At 48.5% G+C, this 19,908-nt stretch overlaps 1 protein-coding gene across 1 annotated transcript; it reads left to right on the top strand.

Moving 5' to 3' along the window:
- Positions 1-695: 695 nt before the first annotated feature.
- On the top strand, positions 696-19,599 carry LOC122376997 (glutamate-gated chloride channel-like; the record flags this gene model as incomplete). Its single annotated transcript, XM_043356958.1, has 5 exons — positions 696-966; positions 13,121-13,212; positions 15,358-15,425; positions 15,768-15,991; positions 19,517-19,599. Coding segments are annotated over exons 1-5 (595 nt in total), but the record flags the coding sequence as incomplete, so codon positions are not given.
- Positions 19,600-19,908: the final 309 nt, after the last annotated feature.

Here is a 19,908-nt window from a genome sequence, read left to right on the forward strand (position 1 = left end):
TTTCATGTTATTGAACTGAAAAGCAAATATTTCACATCCACTTTCTTGATTGTCTGGACTAGACAGAAAACATCAGCAAGGCTTCTCCGACCTCCCGTCGAGACATTCTTGCAAATTAATTCTTCCTAGAACTCATGGAGGCAAGCAGCCATTGGACCATCTTGCCTCTTGTGCTGTTTCGCTGCATCGTTACCTTTATCGGTCTCTCATCTGGCGGCGTATATCCTGTCCGTGGGGCTCTCAGCCAGACGGGACAGGGTGGCTCCGATCCCACCGGAAACCTCCCGGGGCGCAGCCGCAGCCGACACGGAGCTGGGCCAGCCCGGGAGCGCGCAGTGCCGCGCCGGCTCGCCGGTCGGCCGGACCTCTGACAGCGCCTGGGGGTATACGGTGTCACCGATAGCGCCTCTAGATAGGCCGTGCCGCTCGACAGCGTGTAATAGCTTACGCCGCTCTACTGCGCCTGGAGGTAGGCTGTGCCGCTCGGCAGCGCCTGAAGGCAGACTGTGCCGCTCGACAGCGCCTGAAGGTAGACTGCGCCGTATAACAGCCTTTGAAGTTAGACTGTGCTTCACGACAGCCGTGTGCCCGCACCGCCCGAAAACGCCTGAAGGTAGACTGTGTCGCAAAACAACGCCTGTGAGGTAGACTGTGCCGCACAACGGCCCCTGAAGGTAGACTGTGCCGCACAACGGCCCCTGAAGGTAGACTGCGCCGCTGCACAGCGAGTTGCGTTTCAGCAGCTTACTTGCAGGAAAAATATACACATTATTGACCCTGAAGGAATAATCAAGGGTTCGGCGTCTGGGAGTGCATATTTAGGTCGTTATACCTGTTGATGATACCGTCACACGGCACAAGCGGAAGAATGCGCCGGCGAGGGCGGCCGGACGGGCACCCGGTGCTGGTCTCCATAGCAGCGGCGATTGCTCTACTGGTCACACCTCGTGCTGCTCAAGGAGCAAGGTAAGAGTTATTCTGCCCTCTAATTATTTAACACTAAAATGGCCTACATTTTTGTCTTACTAAACGTGAATAAGTTATGATCCACAGTCCACACTTATACCAGCCGTCATTAACAGCACTTGGGAATATGTATACTCGCACGCATATAAATGATAGGTTGTGATGCAAAACATGAATAAAACGCAAGTTTAAATTGTATACTCGCGAATGGATTTTCAACATATACAGGGTGGGGCAGCATAATCGGGAATGCTTTTTGGGCTCTGATCATGAGTAGGCATGGCATTATTTTTATAAATTATATTATGGCAATGAAACGCCCAAAAGTTGTGCATCATCTGACATGACTACATCCATGAGCATGCAACTTCCTGGAAAAGAGCAGCAAAATAGTTCGACGGTGCTCCAAGTGCTTTGCGCGCGCCCATAGACACTAATGTTAAACAAGTAAAACAAGAACATTTTGTTTAAAACCCTGCAATTCCACGTAAAGGTTGCTGGGCAGGTCAACGTGTTATCACGGACGATAAGGATTGTGTGGGGATACTTAGGACAACAGGTTAACGTAATCGTCGTAAAATAACTCTTAGCAGAGGACATACAAGATGACTCACTTGAATATAAGGAAGAAGCACTTGAGCATATTAAAAAGAAACAATGTTCAAAACTTCAGCGACAAAAAATCTTATCACCGACTGGAATACGATAAAAAAGAATGGCATGCCATATAGGGGATTGTATCGAGAATATTCCAGCGGTCATGCAAAGTAAACATCCTGTTGGGGTGATGGACCTATGGGTGGTCTTCAAGGGAGGTGCACGTGGTGCACCCTACTTCATCGAGCCCGGATAAAATGAGCACCTCTGGTAAATACAACCGCACTCTGGCAGACTCACGTGGAGCCGTCGGAAGAGAGGATCACTGACGGTCCAAATCACGTCTTACGAGGACTCTGTCCGTGCTGGTACTGCAGTGAGGACGACATGTTATTGTGTAGGGCACCTCCACCTGAGATGAACCAAAAACTTCTGGTCCTTCAACTCCGCCGATTTAAATCCGACCAAATTCTTTACATGGAGCGTTTTTTGGTAGAAGTTTAATGAACAACTTATCATCAGTAAAAACAGTCTTCAGTGCAAGGTACGAAGCTGATGGGCGATCATGGACAAGCAGGAGGTTGCACGTGCATGCGCGTGCTTTTGGACCCGCCTTGAGAAGGTCATCGACGCCGAGGGCGGTCAAATAGGATGAGGGATAGGTAAAAGGTGACCGATTGATAGGATGTTGCTAAAATAGTGCTTGGAGCTATATTTTTAGATTCATGACCAAATAATCCCGTTTGATATTTATTCCCGATTATGCTGCCCCACCCTGTACGCACAAATAGTGTGTGCTTTGCCTTCTTACCCGGGAACTGAAACAAACCCAGAAGAAGGGCAATTAGCTACACAATTCGCCTACTAATTCGCCTAATTATTGAAGTCTGTTATTTACGGCATATTGCAATATGTACATTGGATTATCAGGATAGGATTATGGAATGGACATCTAACCATTCATGCATCAGACACGTTGAGAAATATAACACAAAAACCTTCGATATGCGCTATAATTTTGGATATATGCTTACTAACTACTTACTTCCTTGTTCTTTCGTTTTAAATGAAACACAAACGTTGTTCCACTTATCTGCGATTGTCGGTAGAAAGCAAGCCTCACGAAATTTTCCAGAGATATCTAAGAATGACCTAAAGACATCTGAAATCAAGCCGTCAGTACAATATAGTACAAACCACAAAGCGATGTTAGAAATATGGGCTCCTGATATTGGACAGACCGCAAACTCTAGACAAAATCTATGGCCCTGCTGAGTGATTTACATTTAATTGAATCTCTAGCAAGGCTTTTATTGGCCTTCTGTGAAATGTCGGACCTGAAAAATATGTCGGACCTCGGTGGTTGCGGGAATGCCGAAACTTGGGTTTGAGATATGAGCTCATTGTTGGTCAACACAACAACTAAAAAAAAAAAACATAGATCACTCAAGAAAGAAACATGACAGGCGCTACTGCGATATGAAAACATTTTTATCGATTCAAATTGCGAACAAAGCTTTCCTGAAGTATACAGTGATGAAATTTATGCGGAAAGCGTCCCCTGGTGCGTTGTCGAATGTTTGGTGAACAATACTTTTGTCCGTGTCGATGCGCACCCATTTAACCCGGAAAGCGGTGGGCCCCCCGGCCACCTTCCGCGCGTTGGGGGAGGGGGGAAATTTTTTGACCCCCTCGTATCTTCGAAACTATTGGACGGATCCGGAAAATTCAAACGGCGTTCGATAGCCCTGTCAAATGTGTTGAGGGAACTCGAATTTTATTGACATCAGGGTCACCGATGACGTCACAGGTCAGGTCAAAGATAAAATGTTTCGCCGTTCACGCGTCTTCTAGGGAATGCGCTATAACATCGAGTAAAACGCATTTTGTCGAAAATCAACGATAGGGCGTAAGTTGCCTAGTACATATGTTGCTATTGGAGATCACTGACAATACCAGGCCAGGTCAGGTCACCAAAGGTGAGCACATGAACCCAACTTTACTAGGGTTGTGCGATGCATGTTTTATGGCCAATTTTTCATTTCCAGCTTAATGGTGCTGGTTATTAGACCATCAGGTACGGTTTAGGTCACTTTCTGGTGGAGGTCAGGTCAATGTCGGGTCAAAAAAGGTCAAATTTCAAAGTTGATAGTTTTGCATAAATAGGTATTGAATCGAGGCAGCTCGTCACGGCGAGTCTAATGGCGGTCTTTGTTTTGCGCTACGTGGTCTAGAATTGCTAAAAATGGAGTTTGAAAAGTTGACGTCATCAATTTTGAACATTTTTTTTTCGCTATAACTTACCAAAAAAAGAGGTATCGATCTCAAAGTTGGCATTGGGATAGAAGGCGGTAGGGGCTATCACATATATTCCGCTCTCTCGAAATACAAAAACTTTTGGAATTTTACCTATTATATTCAAGTAATAACTTTTTTGATTTTTTGGGGTCAAAACCCCCCAAAAATATAAAAATCTGAGACATTATTTTTGTAGCCCTGTTAATTCTACACCTTTTATGTCCAAAACATTTCTCTGTATCTCTAAAGCTGTAGGCCTGACGCCTGACGGCTCTTCCCGCGAAACTTTTTTTTGGGTCGAAAGTTACTCGGAGTTACTCGGAGGGGGGATGTTAAGCCCCCCATTTTTTTTTCTCGCCGCACTGTACAAAAAAAGACGCGCTGCATGCAGGCACGTCAAATATTGGCTACCTCTGACAACAGACTACTGCATTACTGATATGGAGATTGGAGACTACAGACTGATGACATGGAGTAGTCTATGCTGTGACAAATTGGTGAAGGTTTTCTATAATATCAAATATGAAAAAAGTACAAACAAAAATCTTTCGGATTTTCTTTTCTGAGAGTTCAAGTTTTTTAGTGACGTCAGGATTTCGTAGTTTTCGACCAAAAGTGGTAGATGTTTAAAGAAACATACAATACCACAGAACCGAAGGACAGACATACCGTAAACGTCATTAGACTTCAAATGCTATACTCATTACTCAATCAAATGGCTATCTGAGACTTACATAATCGCAGAAAGAGTAGTGAGTGAGAGAGAGAGAGAGAGAGAGAGAGAGAGAGAGAGAGAGAGAGAGAGAGAGAGAGAGAGAGAGAGAGAGAGAGAGAGAGAGAGAGAGAGAGAGAGAGAGAGAGAGAGAGAGAGAGAGAGAGAGAGAGAGAGAGAGAGAGAGAGAGAGAGAGAGAGAGAGAGAGAGAGAGAGAGAGAGAGAAAGGGAGAGGGAGAGAGACCGTCTGGGTGTAGACGAGAACATTTTAATGGACTCTGACTGTATCCAATTACAATTCGAAACTGCAACACGCTCCATGAAGTTGTGGTGCTGTGGGGCAGTTCACCACATATCAGTGACTGGATTTTACGTTAATCAGAAATGGAGAATATCAACCTGGTGCGTGTTCCAAAAATTCAATCAGTTCGATCCAAACGGCCCCAAGTAAAAGAATTAATTAAAAGAGCGGGTTGTTATATTTAAATTACCAAAACGAAGTCAAAAACCAAAACAGCGAATCAGACAATGGAGCGACGAAGAGACGAGAATGAAATCCAAGTTTGCCAAATATGCCCTGCCTAATCTAAGTTATAAATCCCGGACAGAACGGGCCAAATCGCGGAGCCAGACGTGACGCGTCTGCTCGGGCCAAGAGCTCGGCCAGAAGTCCCGGGGAAGCGCGCGGCCCGACGCAGCGGGCCGGGCCCAGACATGCGCAGAAGCACTCGGACACCACGTGGCTGCCGATCGGAGCGCGGATTGGTCACTGGCCGACGCACTGCGGCAGCGCAGGCCGCAGACACGCGGTCGCATCGTGATGGGACAAAGTTCACGAACAGACACGTCCTGGGCCGCCTCCCCAGCGCCGGGGCGGGGTAGCGACGTCACAAGTCGGCGCGCGAATCGGTCTGCGCCGGGAACTCCCGTGCCGGCCGGCGACACACGTGGTTACCACAGTACTCACCGCCTCAGCGCGGAGCGCATACACGATAAGCCAAAACAATCACTTTTCACATCACTCGGTGCGCGACGCGATCGACACTTCACTGCGCGACGCAATAATCACTACACGGTACGGCGCAACGCAATTGTCACTGCACGGTCCTGCGCGACGCAAGAATCACTACACCGCGCGACGCAGTTATCACTTCACTGTCGGCGCCACGCGATCAGGATCGTCCTCGAACGCACGTACGCGGGCGCACTCAAAAGTATCGGAAGTCCGGTTGCGGCCGGAACTGCACGCGGCGGCCGCTGCGGGTGTGCACCGGCGCAGCCGCGGACGGCTTGTCGTCCTTGGCCGGCGATGTGGAACACGTCACTCCAGATCTTGAAGTCCTCTTGCTGGACGGTCTTGTAGTCGTCGGCGTCTGTGTCGGCTCGTCGGGCGCCCCAGTGGCGAGGGGCCCGAGCGAGGTCGACGGTGACGGCTGCTGCTCCGGAGCCGTAGGCTCGGTACTGCTCGGACCAAGCGGGTCCTCAGGTGGCGGCATGTGTGCCGGTTTGAGTCTGTCGACGCTTACAGTGTCGTGGGCGCCAGTCGGCAGCTCCAACGTGAACACTTTAGGGCTGCGTCTGATGACTCGCATGGGGCCGCGGTACGGGGACTCCAGAGAGTGCCGCACGCGGTCAACGCGTACCCACACGTGTGTGCATGTCATGAGATCGGGTGGCACGTGCGTCGGTGGTGTGCGGGCGTGGTTCGAGCCCTGTGAGAGTGTGACGAAATCGATTTCTGACATACGCTTTGCCAGTTCTTGTACGTACTTTGTCCCGACGGGGACCTTCTCGACGGCGCAGCGGGGAAACAGCACCTGCGCGCCTGTGACGGCAGTGAATGCCGAAAAACCCGACTCTGCTGGCATAGCTCTTATACCTAGCAAAACTACTGGTAGCGCGCGCAGCCACTCTTGCCTGCGCGCCCGGATGGCTCCTTTGAGCGTTCGGTGGACTCTTTCCACCATCCCATTACATGTCGGATGATAAGCAGTGGTTCGGAGGCGATGGAAACCTATCATTGAAGACAAGTGTGAAAACAGTTCTGATTCGAATTGGGAACCGCGGTCCGTGACAACATGCAGCGGAACTCCGAATCGGGACACCCAAGTGTCGAGGAAAGCAGATGCTACACTTTCCGCGGTGATCGAGACCAACGGCACGGCCTCGACCCAACGCGTGGCGCGATCGATGCATGTCAACAAATAACGAAATGGTGCGGTGAAGGGGTGCCCGTGAGGTACTGACGGGGGCAGCGGCCCGACTATGTCTATATGTACAGTTTCGAACCGCTGTGAGGGCACGTCAAACCGACCGGGCGGAGAACGAGTGTGCCTGTGCACCTTGGCTTCCTGGCACGCTTCACACTCCTTCACCCATCGAGCAATGTCGCGGCGCATGTCACGCCAGAAATAGCGTGAGCTGATGAGGCGGGTGGTGCCTTTCCTACCCGGGTGCGACAGGCCGTGGAAACGATCAAACACGGCGCGCCTGCATGCCTCTGGTACGTACGGGCGTGGATGTGGTCCAGAGTTTTCACACAGGACTGTGATGTCGCCAGAAAGTGTTACTGGCTCCAATCGGTAGGTGTCCTGCGGGTTTGAGCGCGATCCTGGACCTGACTCGGAATCCTGATGCTCTGAATCGGCACTGTCGGCGTCTCTCTCCTTTTCCTGCTTCTGAGCCGCCGCGATAAAATGGAGGTCACATGCATCGAGGGACACTGCATTTACCGGGCGACTGAGGCAGTCCGCCACCACGTTGTCACTGCCACGAATGTACGAGACCTCCGTAATGTATTCCGTGACGACACACCAGTGGCGCTGTTGGCGGTCAGACTTAGCAGTGTGCGGGCTGTGAAAAGCGCGCACGAGTGGCTTGTGGTCCGTTCGCAGGGTAACGTGGCGGCCTTCGATCATGTCACGAAAATGGAGTGTGGCCAGATAAGCCGCGAGTAGCTCTCTGTCATACGCGGCGTACTTCTGTTGGGCCTGACTGAGCTTCCGTGAGAAGAAGCCAATGGGAACGGGTACTCCGTCCACAATCTGATGGAGCGCGGCGCCGACCGCGACTTGTGATGCGTCAGTGACGAGCTCGTACTGCTCGCAGTGTGGCACTGGGTGTGGCAGAGTGCAGGCGCCAGCCAGCGCTGCTTTACTGTCACTGAACGCCTGAGTCTGTTCCTCTGTCCACGTCAGTTCTTTGCTTTTTGGGTTGAGTCGAATCAGTTCGGTCAGGTGGAACGTGACATCGGCGAATCGCGGAATCATACGCCGGTAGAAGCCGATGAGTCCCAGATAGCGACGCAGTGACTCTGAGTCATGCGGTAGAGGGAGGTCCAGAATCTCCTTCACTCTGGCCTTGGGAGGTGTGACACCTGTGCTGGTGACGTCATGACCGAGGAAAATGAGGGACTTCTTCATGAACTCGCATTTCTCCAGTGAGATGCGAAGCTTGTGCTCAGCCAGCTTGCTGAACACGAGGCGCAAATCTTTCTCATGCTGCTCCTGGTTCTCGGAAAATACCAGAATATCGTCGAGATAGACGAACACGCACGGCACGTCTCGGAAGATACCGTCCATGACCCTCTGAAATGTGGCACCTGCGTTGCGAAGCCCCATTGGTATGAAGGCGTATTCGTACAAGCCGAAGGGCGTGGTGACGGCCGTCTTCTCTGAGTCAGCGGGGTTCATAGGCACCTGGTGATATGCACGGAGCAGATCGATTTTGCTGAACCACTGAGCGTTGTGGAGCTTGGTTGAGAGGCTCTGAATGTGCGGCAGTGGGTAGCGGTCCGGTTTGGTTACGGCGTTGAGCGCGCGGTAATCACCGGTGACACGCCACTCACCAGGGGTACTCTTCGGAACCATGTGGATGGGTGAGGCCCACGGGGACCTAGACGGACGAATCACTCCTGTTTTGAGCAGCACATCGAGTGCTTGCTTTGCTGCAGTTAGTTTGTCGGGCGGCAGCTTGCGTGGGCTGGCGAACGTGGGTGGAGCGCTGCCGGTGTCGATGAAGTGAGTGGTTTTGATTGGCGAGTCTGTGTACTCCGGCTGGTTAGGGCTGAGAACAGCGGGGTGATCCTTTAGGATGGGCCGCACTGCCTCAGGCACCTGAGCGAGATCATTTATCACCAAATGAACAGACTCCCCGGTCGTCGGTACACCGGGAGCAGAGAGCAGAGTGGTGGAGTCGCGGAGAACTTGGGAACCACAATCGACAACCAACGAGTTGTGAGCGAGAAAATCGTTACCGAGTAGTGGCTCTGTCACTTCAGCCACTACAAATGTCCATGTGTAACTGCGTCTGAGTGTGGGGAGGACAATATCGAGAGTGGCCTCGCCATGCACGCGCAGTGGCTGCCCGCTGGCAGTCGTGATCGAAACAGCGGACGGGTGAATTAGAGTTCCATTCACATAGGAGGGCGGAACCAGGGATACACCAGCGCCAGTATCCACGATGAATTTCAGGGGCTGATCATTCACCTTGGCTGTTACCCTAAGGAGCGGCAGGCCGAGGGCTGCGTTTACGGCCTGCTCCTCTCGTTTCCCGACTCTGAGGCTGCACGGGATGGAGATGCAGCTCGTGAGGACGGCTGCATGGTCAGATCAGCAGCTTTGTCGGGCCAGTGACACCATGGCTTGCAAGTGCGTGCTCTGCTGCCGAAAAACAGGTGAGCACGGCACACTTTCGGCTTCTGGTCAGGATGGAACGGCGTGAGACCGAGAGACGCCCTTGAATCACGAGCATCACGAGCAGGGGAGTGTGTGGCGGCTCGGCTCTGCGGCTGAGTGGCCCTGTGGTACCTTGGGTGCTGCTGAGCCACAAGGAACGCCTGTGAGTCAGACTGTGGGTCCTGATCCTGACAGTGAACCATGTTAGCAGTTGAGTTTTGCACAAGAGGCATCAGTTCGTCCGCGAGTTTGCCCAACTGCGACAGTGAGAGCTCGCGCTGAGAAGCCAGGGCCGTTGCAATGCCTGTAGGTAGCGACTGGATAAATTTGTGCCGAACGAGATCGTCTCCGACACCAACCTTGTCGGCCACCTCTCTGAGTTCGCTTAGAAAGAGTGAGGGTCGGCCCGTCAGACGCGTTTTGCTGATCAGTTTCTCAAACATCTCTGGCTTTGTCTTTTCGTACATGTCAGTGACGGCTGTCTGTAGCTCAGGGAAATTTTTGTTGCTCAAGACAGCACGCGGAATGTGCGAGATGGTTTCCGGAGGCAGGGCAGAGAGAACGTGGTAGAATTTGGTCTGCGAGTTGGTGATTTTGGCAATGTTAAATTGGGCGTCCATAATGGCAAACCAGCCGTCAACCGCGGTGTCCATAAAAACCGGCGGCTTGATCGACACATGATGGACTGGCTCAGCATGAGCGGGCTCCATCGTGCCGTCGTTCGTCATGATCGTTAAAGTATAGCCGGTGTTTGCAATGCACTGAACAATTAAAATTTAAAACACCGAGTGCAAAATCCGAAAGAGCCAATGGAACGCCGAAATAAAATCACCGAGAAGATAAGTGCCTAACTAATCACACGGCGGAGGGATGGCACAGAAACCATCATGGGTAAGTGGCGCAGAAGCCACTGTGGAGCGACGGAATAGCAATCCATGTGGGGGAATAAAATAAAATAATTGATTCGGGAATGAGCGGAGGCGACAACCCGGAAGTATGGAAAAATCGAACAAGAATCACGTCGGGGTCACCAATATGTGGTGCTGTGGGGCAGTTCACCACATATCAGTGACTGGATTTTACGTTAATCAGAAATGGAGAATATCAACCTGGTGCGTGTTCCAAAAATTCAATCAGTTCGATCCAAACGGCCCCAAGTAAAAGAATTAATTAAAAGAGCGGGTTGTTATATTTAAATTACCAAAACGAAGTCAAAAACCAAAACAGCGAATCAGACAATGGAGCGACGAAGAGACGAGAATGAAATCCAAGTTTGCCAAATATGCCCTGCCTAATCTAAGTTATAAATCCCGGACAGAACGGGCCAAATCGCGGAGCCAGACGTGACGCGTCTGCTCGGGCCAAGAGCTCGGCCAGAAGTCCCGGGGAAGCGCGCGGCCCGACGCAGCGGGCCGGGCCCAGACATGCGCAGAAGCACTCGGACACCACGTGGCTGCCGATCGGAGCGCGGATTGGTCACTGGCCGACGCACTGCGGCAGCGCAGGCCGCAGACACGCGGTCGCATCGTGATGGGACAAAGTTCACGAACAGACACGTCCTGGGCCGCCTCCCCAGCGCCGGGGCGGGGTAGCGACGTCACAAGTCGGCGCGCGAATCGGTCTGCGCCGGGAACTCCCGTGCCGGCCGGCGACACACGTGGTTACCACAAAGTTTACAGCTGCACTAATGAGCAGCCGTTTCATTGCAAAAGTTTCTACCATGCAATCGCTGTTTCTGCAGCAGTATGATAAATGGGAGAAGGCGATATCATGACACAGTGGACAAAGCTGGCCATAACTCAGGAGCCACTGATGAAACCCACGGCCACCATGCCGATAGCAGTTTTGCCTCTTTTAAACTGGGATGGAGGGAGATTTTCACTTTTCATAAGTATGATGATACGTTGCACCCTCTAGGCGCGGCTCTATAAACACATCCACTAATCATGTTTTGACTTGATTGACGGATCAAAATGGCTGTCACACACGACTGAAACCAGATATCATTCAATGAGAGTGGTTTAAATTGCAGTCTGCAGGCCTCATGTTTCAAAAATTAAGGTTTTCACCATATGATTGCCTCAGATTGGCTGCAACTTAAAAATCTAGTTCCTGGTCCGTTGAGCTGCAGATTTAATCCGCATTATTTCGTCGTTTGAAAGCATTCGAATAATATGTAAAGCAGCTGCAACCATCTCATTGTAAAGACATCCGGTTGTCATACGCTGGGAACGGGTGTTCGTAATGAATTTGCTGGCGGATGCCATTGCAATAAGCGGACTAAAAATTGGATGACACGCCTGTTCGTGAGTGGGATACTCATGTAGCTGCGTAGTGCGTATGGTGAGATTTTACCGTAGCTTTATGTTTGAAATTGCAACCAGGACTACTGGGCATATTGTAGTATGTACACCTATAAGTGAAGCGATATATTGATTCACCTCTTACTTTCAAAAGATCGCGTATTAGAAAATGAATTATACGATTATTCATGACTTTCAAGAGTCGTATAAAACGAAAGCAAAGATACACATTATACAATACACATATGCCTATTGCCTATTATTGCCTGCGTCAGCTTTGGAAACGACTTTGGAATCGATGCTCATTAAACTTGGAAAGTGCAGCTGCTATGGCATCCTGAGCTGTGTCTTATATTGCCCGAATAGTATGTGCAGATTTGCTTTAAAAAAATAGTTTATTAATTGACATCTATCATGTTAACGTTTACATACAAGACAGCCACCGAACCATGAGAGTAAAAATCTCCAACAACAGTTGTTGCCCTGTCACCAGAATCCCAGCAATCATCTCCTCCTGAGCTTAGGCATATGGGGACTAGGGGGTAGGCACTTACAATCATGCTAAGAGACTATTGACTGCTGACATATATAGACATTGTATTATTGTATTAATAACAGTCAAGCATCCAGCAATTCTCTTGATTACCGGATCAGGCAGGTAACTATGGCAATAGCAATACATCTCCCCACAAACACAATGTCAGCCTCGTCAGATCGGAAGTTTCAAGGAATGTATATAAATGTTATTGATTTAAGATAAAGTTCTGGCCATTCACGTACAATTCCAAAGTGTTTACACATACATATAACTAGCTGAAATATTTCTGAAATTGAAAGGTAGGCTCTGCACTAAGCTAGGTGGCTCCCTCCCTATCGTCAGAGAAGTATTTGGCATCGGGTCCCCTCTTACGTAGATTGCATGATGCTCATGCACCGGCTTGAATTGAATACCCGGATAAGTATCCAAGTCACCTTTGTAGTCTCGAGTGCATATATGATATATGTGTTTGAAATAGGTCAGTGCTAGAGTCACATTTTCATTTCGATTTCCAGCATCACTAGTTGCGATTGAGGTCCACCATGTGCCCTGCGCGGTGCACTGTAGTCAAAGCAAAGTGACATGCATAAATGTGTTACAATAACTGTGTTTTCCTATAGGTAAGAACCTAGACATGAAATTCATGGGCAATGAATGATTCTATGAACCATGTCAGCTATCTGTCAAACGCATTGCTTATAGTAAATAACATTTTAAACCTTCCGTTTCAACTGCAACGTGTCACTTTGAGTGGAGTGACTGAAACGGTAATTTGTCAGTTCTTAAATTTAGCAACACCTTCCATTCAAACTCTCCCCACAAGTTGCGAGTCTCTCGAGAGCGGCGATGGTGCTTCTTAAAGCCTATAAACTCGAGCTCCTACAATTAGAAAAAATAAAAACAATTAAAATCGAGGTGTCGGCCTTAAAAATTTATCGTGTTAAGTTATACTCGTATGCAATACTATTCAAAGTTTCATATTCATATCAAACTGCACAATCCCGATTAATTTTTTGCTGATTCTTTCAGGAGTACCTACCATGAGAGCGAGTTTTTCAAGCTGGACAGCCTTTTCAAGGGAAAACCTTACGATCGTCGAGCCACGCCCACTCAAGATTCCGGTGAGTCTCACAAAACCCGGGACAATGATGATCTCGGATAAAATGCAACAGACACATTAACAATTTTCACTTCAAGGGTTTGGGGTTCACACAGCCTTTTCACGACAGTGCCATCCCTAGCCCTATCCCTATCCCTGGGCTCTCCATCCCGGGCTTTGAATGTAGAAGATACGCTATACTCACCAGTGTTTAAACCAATAAAAATCACACTCAGCCTTAAAAAAGAAAAAAGTTGTCAAACATACCTATTTCAGCTATGTTTGACATTTGGACCGTGGCTATATCCCTCACTGGAAAGTGGAAACTGCATGCTCCTATAATGTCACGACTCATGACACTTTTGTGGTTGTGGCTAAACTAAGTCCTAACAACTGGAAGTGAACCATTTTACCGTTTTGTAGAAGCCAAGGCAGTGTAAGGAGATGCTATTAATCCCGTTCCGGATACATGCTTATCCGTCATTAATCATCGAACGGAAAAAAACATTCAAACGCCTGCCTGGTTATATTACGAAACGAAAAAAAAAACTATTCGAAGTTACTGAACTGCAAACACGGTAATCTTTAATCGATAAATCGGTTCTCCTTTCGCGCGTCAGAAATTGGATCCTTTCATATATAAACGAGGTTCTTACGTTGAATACAAAATTCAAGATTGCCATAGCTGTCACAAATGCGGGCATTGAACAGCTCTCAAGGAGGAATCCAAGCCCAATATAACGGCCGTATGACAGCCGATATCGTGAAGATGAAGCTGTGAACACACGTTTGTTGGATATTGCCTGGCTGTTTTGAAATATTGGCATGATAACGTATACCACACACATGAACTTATTTGAGACCAGTTTGAAACTGAGGTTTGTGTACTGTGTAGTGTAACATCGTAGGGCTATGTTTTCATGAATAAGAATATGCTTTACCGCGCATTGCCCTGATTTATTATGTACGGTAAATAACTGTCGCTGCTGCTTTTCAGTGAGACGTTTTCGCACAGCAGGGATTGCTTTGTCAAGTTGCTTTGTCAAGTGCCCGCGACATGTAGTGCTCTTTACCACGAACACATCACTCTCTGGCACACTGTCCAAAGCCTCAGAGCCACATTTGTTATTGCGGTCACGTGTATTCACATTGCCCAGTTATATGTAGCTGTTCTGTGCAATCATAATTCATGGCTCGACATAATCCCGAGCTTCGGGCTCGTTGAACTAAAGACGGCTCACGTGCGCCCGGTGAGCGGCTAGGGATTCAAAGAGGGAAGACGCACATTACAGTCGCGCTGTTGAGAATCTCTTGAGCTGATTAGTGTTGAGACAATCTAATGTTCGTTATGATGTGCTTTTCCCAGTACAGATTTGCGACGCATATGTGCTAACACAGCCATTTAACTGAGAAACTGGGATACTCATGACTCATGAGAACACATTTAAAATGTAGTTAATTACAGATATGATTAAAAGGTATATATTTCTTTATGATTAATAGGTTGAAGTTTGTTTCGCTGAAATATGCCCGACAAATCTTCAGTATTCACCTTGTTACTTTTTTAGCAATAACTCAGCTATTCGTGATGGAATAGCTGTGTCCCGCAAACTCTGCGATTCTGATCAGCCACACCATTACCTGGCCTTGATGCTTTCCGATAATGCCGTCAATACTTTTCCCGTGTCGCTAATATGTTTCCGTCATGCATTTCCGCGGACGCATACACAGCGGACGGTGGCCAGCCTCCTCTGTCCGTAATGGCCGAATCGTGTCCGCGCAGCGCTCGGACACGCCCTGAGAGCTCAGTCGCCGACTTTGTCCGCCTCTGTTGACGGAGAAGTTTTATTAAACTCTCGTCCGTTCTCGATGGTTCCTCGGGGAGGTCCACAAAGGCTGCAGCCTGTTTGTGTCGGATGTGAGACCGTGTTTTACCACTCATTTCTAACCGAGAAGCCGATGTTTTGGAACAAGCTTTTTGATGTATGTTTGGGACTGGGTCCCGTAATATGAATAACTGCGGTCGAATTAAACAATAAACTTCGCAACAGAAACATATTGTGCCTCAATAAAACATTCAAGCTTGATGAAATTAAATTTACGTGTTTGGACATGACTCATGCATAAAATTAAACTTTCCGCAATCATCTGATTGGATTTATTTCAGATAAACCGACAATAGTCAGCGTGGAAATGTACCTCAGGAGTCTGGGCTCCATCAATCCGGTGGAAATGGTAAGAATCGTGCCTGGGAGTAAACAGTTCCCAGATTGTAGGTCCTGTTCGAACGCTGATAAGTCCTTTGCTATGGAACCCTGTCACACATGAGTCAATATACAACATGCGAGAGTAAATGCGGCTAATGCGCCTTATAATCATTTCCAGAACACGTTTAATTATCTGCTGTCATCTTAGAGGATTGCATTTCTTTTGAGCCTGCCAATCTGATGATTGAGCCCACATAGGTCACACGCTAGATCTACAATTAGCTAAATACCTGATTACATCAGTCAATTACATCAGTTCGCCCTCCATTTCAGAGGCTTTTTGACCTTTATTTCGCGATATCTCACACAGGACTACACGGCCGATCTGTACCTGCGACAGCGCTGGATCGAGAGTCGGTTCGTCAACAACTCCCTCACCAGACCACTCGACGTCTCCGACCCGCTGCTGGTGAAGAAAATCTGGAAACCCGAGGTGTACTTCCCCAACGCCAAGTCGGGCGACTTTCAGTACGTCTCGGTACCCAACGTGCTGATCCGGGTCCACCCCAGCGGAGAGGTGCTCTACATTCTGAGGTGAGACTGATCAGCTCGTTTTGTAATAGAGGGATCTCTAAGTTCCTGATACGCGTTGACACACCTGCTTGTATATCTATGTAGTAGGTATATATACATGCTGTAAAATACGGCATGCAAAAAGCATTGTTTTCTGACTAAAATGTTATTGAAATGTGCTAAAATTGTAACATTCACTCAATAGCTCTAGCAAAGCAGCAAATGTTTTCCTTATTGCCACATGGCGGTTGTGTTTGGATTCGGTCATCGGTCAACACCGTCACCAGATGCTCAAACTCCGCTAATTATCCTTTTTTTTTTGTCATTGGTGGAAAGTCAATTATATTGAGCGTAATTTATTCCAAAGATTTCGTGGCATATTGCTATATTTTGTAAAGGATATCGAACAGCTTGTTAACCCTCGCCCGTATTGGTGTTTTTCCAGCCGCGAACGTATAAGGGGGGGGGGGGGGGTCCGTTGGACCCCCCCTTGCCGTTTCGCCCCTGATCGAGCTAGAGCTTCGCGGAAAAAACGAGCGTGTTGCCCGTGACGAGAGGAAGCCGATGATACCTAATTTTAAGGTCCTAGGTCATTGGTTGACCTTGCAGGTCAGGTCAATGACCCAAAAGTCGGAAAATCGGGACCTGTTAGAACGTCGTAAAGTGTGGCTGCTATGGGGTTTTTCGGGGCGCTGATCACGAATATCATGTTAGTTTTGATCACAGATGATGTCTTCATGCATTTAGTCCAGGTCGGGTCAGGTCAGGTCAGGTCAACCAGTAGCGCTCCACCCGGCGACCCGAGCCGATGTCAAACGGCGTGGGTAGACTGACTGAAATTACATGAAGGCCTGCCGGGTATTCCTAGTAGGTGTCAACCGCCTCTGACTGCTTCGTAACATGTTACGAAGGCACCAAAACTACTTCGTAAATGTTCATATGGTTGCTAAATTCGAATTCAGCTCCAAAAACTGGCCTAAAAACATGTAAAACTCGAAAAAGTGAACCGAGGTCACCAAAGGTCAATGACCTGACCTGACCTTCAGGTGACCTTGACACCCACCCTAATGCATGGGGCAACATCATATCACATGTTTGAACGCTTGAAACCACGAAAAGACTGCAAACGCGCGGCTAATGCGAGCCGACATACGCCGAATCGCGATTCCGGCCAAACATGGTCTCGAAAAGTAGGTCACAGGTCAAAGGTCATTGGGGTCAGGGTTATGAAATTTTAAGGGTAGGTGTAAAATTGATTAACGCGAAGGTACTGAAAGTTTTGTCGCGATCGGCCGCTTTTTACGCGAGTTATTTGCGAAAAACCATGGGGGGGGGGGTCCGTTCGACCCCCCCTATACGGGCGAGGGTTAATCATCAAGGAACTCATTGTTTCGTAAAGAGACAAAGTGTTACAATTATCTACATGCCAGACAGACACTACGACGCTTTTTATTAACAAAAGAAACCGGAGAATTTAATATCATCGATGAGCCTTGAATATGGAATTATACGATTATACCGAGGGAACGAGTCCCCGAAAAATGTTGGCTTTGTGTGGCAGTTGGTGGAAGTGGAACCGCCAAACAACCTCAGAATGCGATCCACTTCACGAATAAGATCCCTCCAGAAAAGGTCTATGATTGAAGGCCAGAATGAAACACATGCACTCGACCATGACCAAGCTGTCTGAAGACAGATAGCGTCTCCAAATTGTTTTCAGGAAGGGCACTCAGATAGACATATAACATCTATTTATCTGGCATAGTTGGCATAGTTATTATGGCTGGCTAGGGGTCTTGAATAACGTTTAGGCGGGCAGCGACGGCCGGTTGATAAAAACAAAACAATAATTCTGCAAGTGTATGAAATAAGTATCTTCGTTTGACATAATTTAGCCAAGTCAGCAAGTTATTTCGCCTATTCACTTTACTATTTACAAATGATAAAGAAACAACGATATCTGTCTCCTTACCTATTTTGAAAATATTCAAGCGTGCAGTCGTGTACAGGTTGATGGTCCTCTACTCTTTATCCACCGGGTTCCTATGGCTCAGCATTGGCAGCAGCCGCCTGGTACCGGTAGGCTGTGCCGCATGACCCGAGAGTGAAGCGGCACAGTCTACCCACGCCGTTTGACATCGGCTCGGGTCGCCGGGTGGAGCGCTTTGTATAGACCAGCTGTTGCGTCAGACCAGCGCGGGGGGGAGGGGCTTGTCTCGGTGGTTGGCGTGGGCTGGCGAGTGGTGTGGGGCGTGTTGGTGGACCATGGGGGCTGGGCGGGTGTGTGTGGTCACTTGCTGCATTGCACATTTTGCGTCGCTTAACAATTGCATTCCTGTTTTTGCTAAGCACAATGCACGGAAGACCCAGCTAATATAATTTACTTTACATGTGCATTGTGCAAAACGTGATTTGGCACGGTATCGAGGAAACCATAGGTCTTGTGCCACATATATGCATGATATTTAGGCAATACGTTTATGAAAATGGTAGATTGATCCTGGATGTCAATTCGTATGCTAAATGTCGACATGTATTAAATGAACGAATGAATCAATCAATCAATCAATCGACAATCGACATGTAGGTATAAAACCGTATAAATGGCTCGCAACCACTAAAATCAAACCAGATCCTAACCCGGAAAAGTAACCCGAAGCCCCGATGAGGCTCGAACCGGGACTCCACGTTGAAAGTTTTGCCAATGATCCATCATCATTCCACCAAGCTAGAGCGACCGGCAGCCGAAACCACAAAAACATTCATTGACTTTGCTACCGACCGCCCGGCCCCGCCGCCCGCCTGGCCGGACTTTGCCCCGGCCCAATCCGCTATCCGGTGTAGCTCAGCGTAGGAGTGCTAGACTGTCAAACTGAGCGGTAGTGAGAGGCCTGGTTCGAGACGCTTCGCGTGCTGGATGTTTATTTCTGTGTGGGAGGCTTTGCGATTAGTCCACTTTTCAGAAAGATTATTTGGTGACTGACCTGTTTTCTTTCTTTGCTGCAATTCATGAGGAGACCGTATGGACCCTTACCTGTCCTTCCGCACCCCACTTGGGAGATGGGTGTTTGAACCCCCTGGGTTTTGTGAATATCTCTAAAGCGAATTTTTGGAGGGTGGATTACGATCGGTTCTATGCGACAAGTGACCACACACACCCAGCCCCAGGTCCGCTCACTCCCTCCCCACATCACCCCCGCCCCACACCACACTCCAGCCCACCTCATCCACCGAGCCGAGCCAAATCGGCAGGCCTGACCCTTACCCCTACCCCACACCCTCCCCCCAGCCGGTGTAACGCAGTGTCCGGTCAAATCGCTCTACCAGGCGACCCGAGCCGGTGTCATACAGTGTGGGTAGGCTGTGCCGCTTCACTCTCGGGTCATGCGGCACAGCCTACCGGTACCAGGCGGCTGCTGCCAATGCTGAGCCATAGGAACCCGGTGGATAAAGAGTAGAGGACCATCAACCTGTACACGACTGTACCTATAGTTTCCGTTAACCTTGTGCACGGTTTTTACATATACATCATCACCTCTGTTGCAGACTTTTACTGAGGTTCTCCTGTATGATGGACTTGTCAAACTATCCTCTAGATACTCAAGTATGCAGCATCGAAACAGCGGTCTGTAAGTAACCGTATGTAAGAATAACAAAATGTGCATTGTAGCTCTTGGTCGTACTGTCCTGTGTCATATTTTAACTTCGCGCTATTGCAAACATACATACACCGACAAAACGTAACGACACCAAAATGACCTCTGATTCTCTTTGTCCATAATCCGTCGTTAATAATTACTTAGTGGTAATTTATAGGCGATGCCTTACCGCCAAAACCGTGATAGATACAGTGATGCAATTATTTCACTCATAGTTCGCAAAACCTACAAATAAATACTGTAAACCCCTGCTTGTAGTGCTCATTAACTTCGTTAGGC

This window comes from Amphibalanus amphitrite, unplaced genomic scaffold (assembly GCF_019059575.1).
Source record: "Amphibalanus amphitrite isolate SeventyFive unplaced genomic scaffold, NRLGWU_Aamphi_draft 002443F_arrow, whole genome shotgun sequence".
Lineage (NCBI taxonomy): Eukaryota > Metazoa > Arthropoda > Thecostraca > Balanomorpha > Balanidae > Amphibalanus > Amphibalanus amphitrite.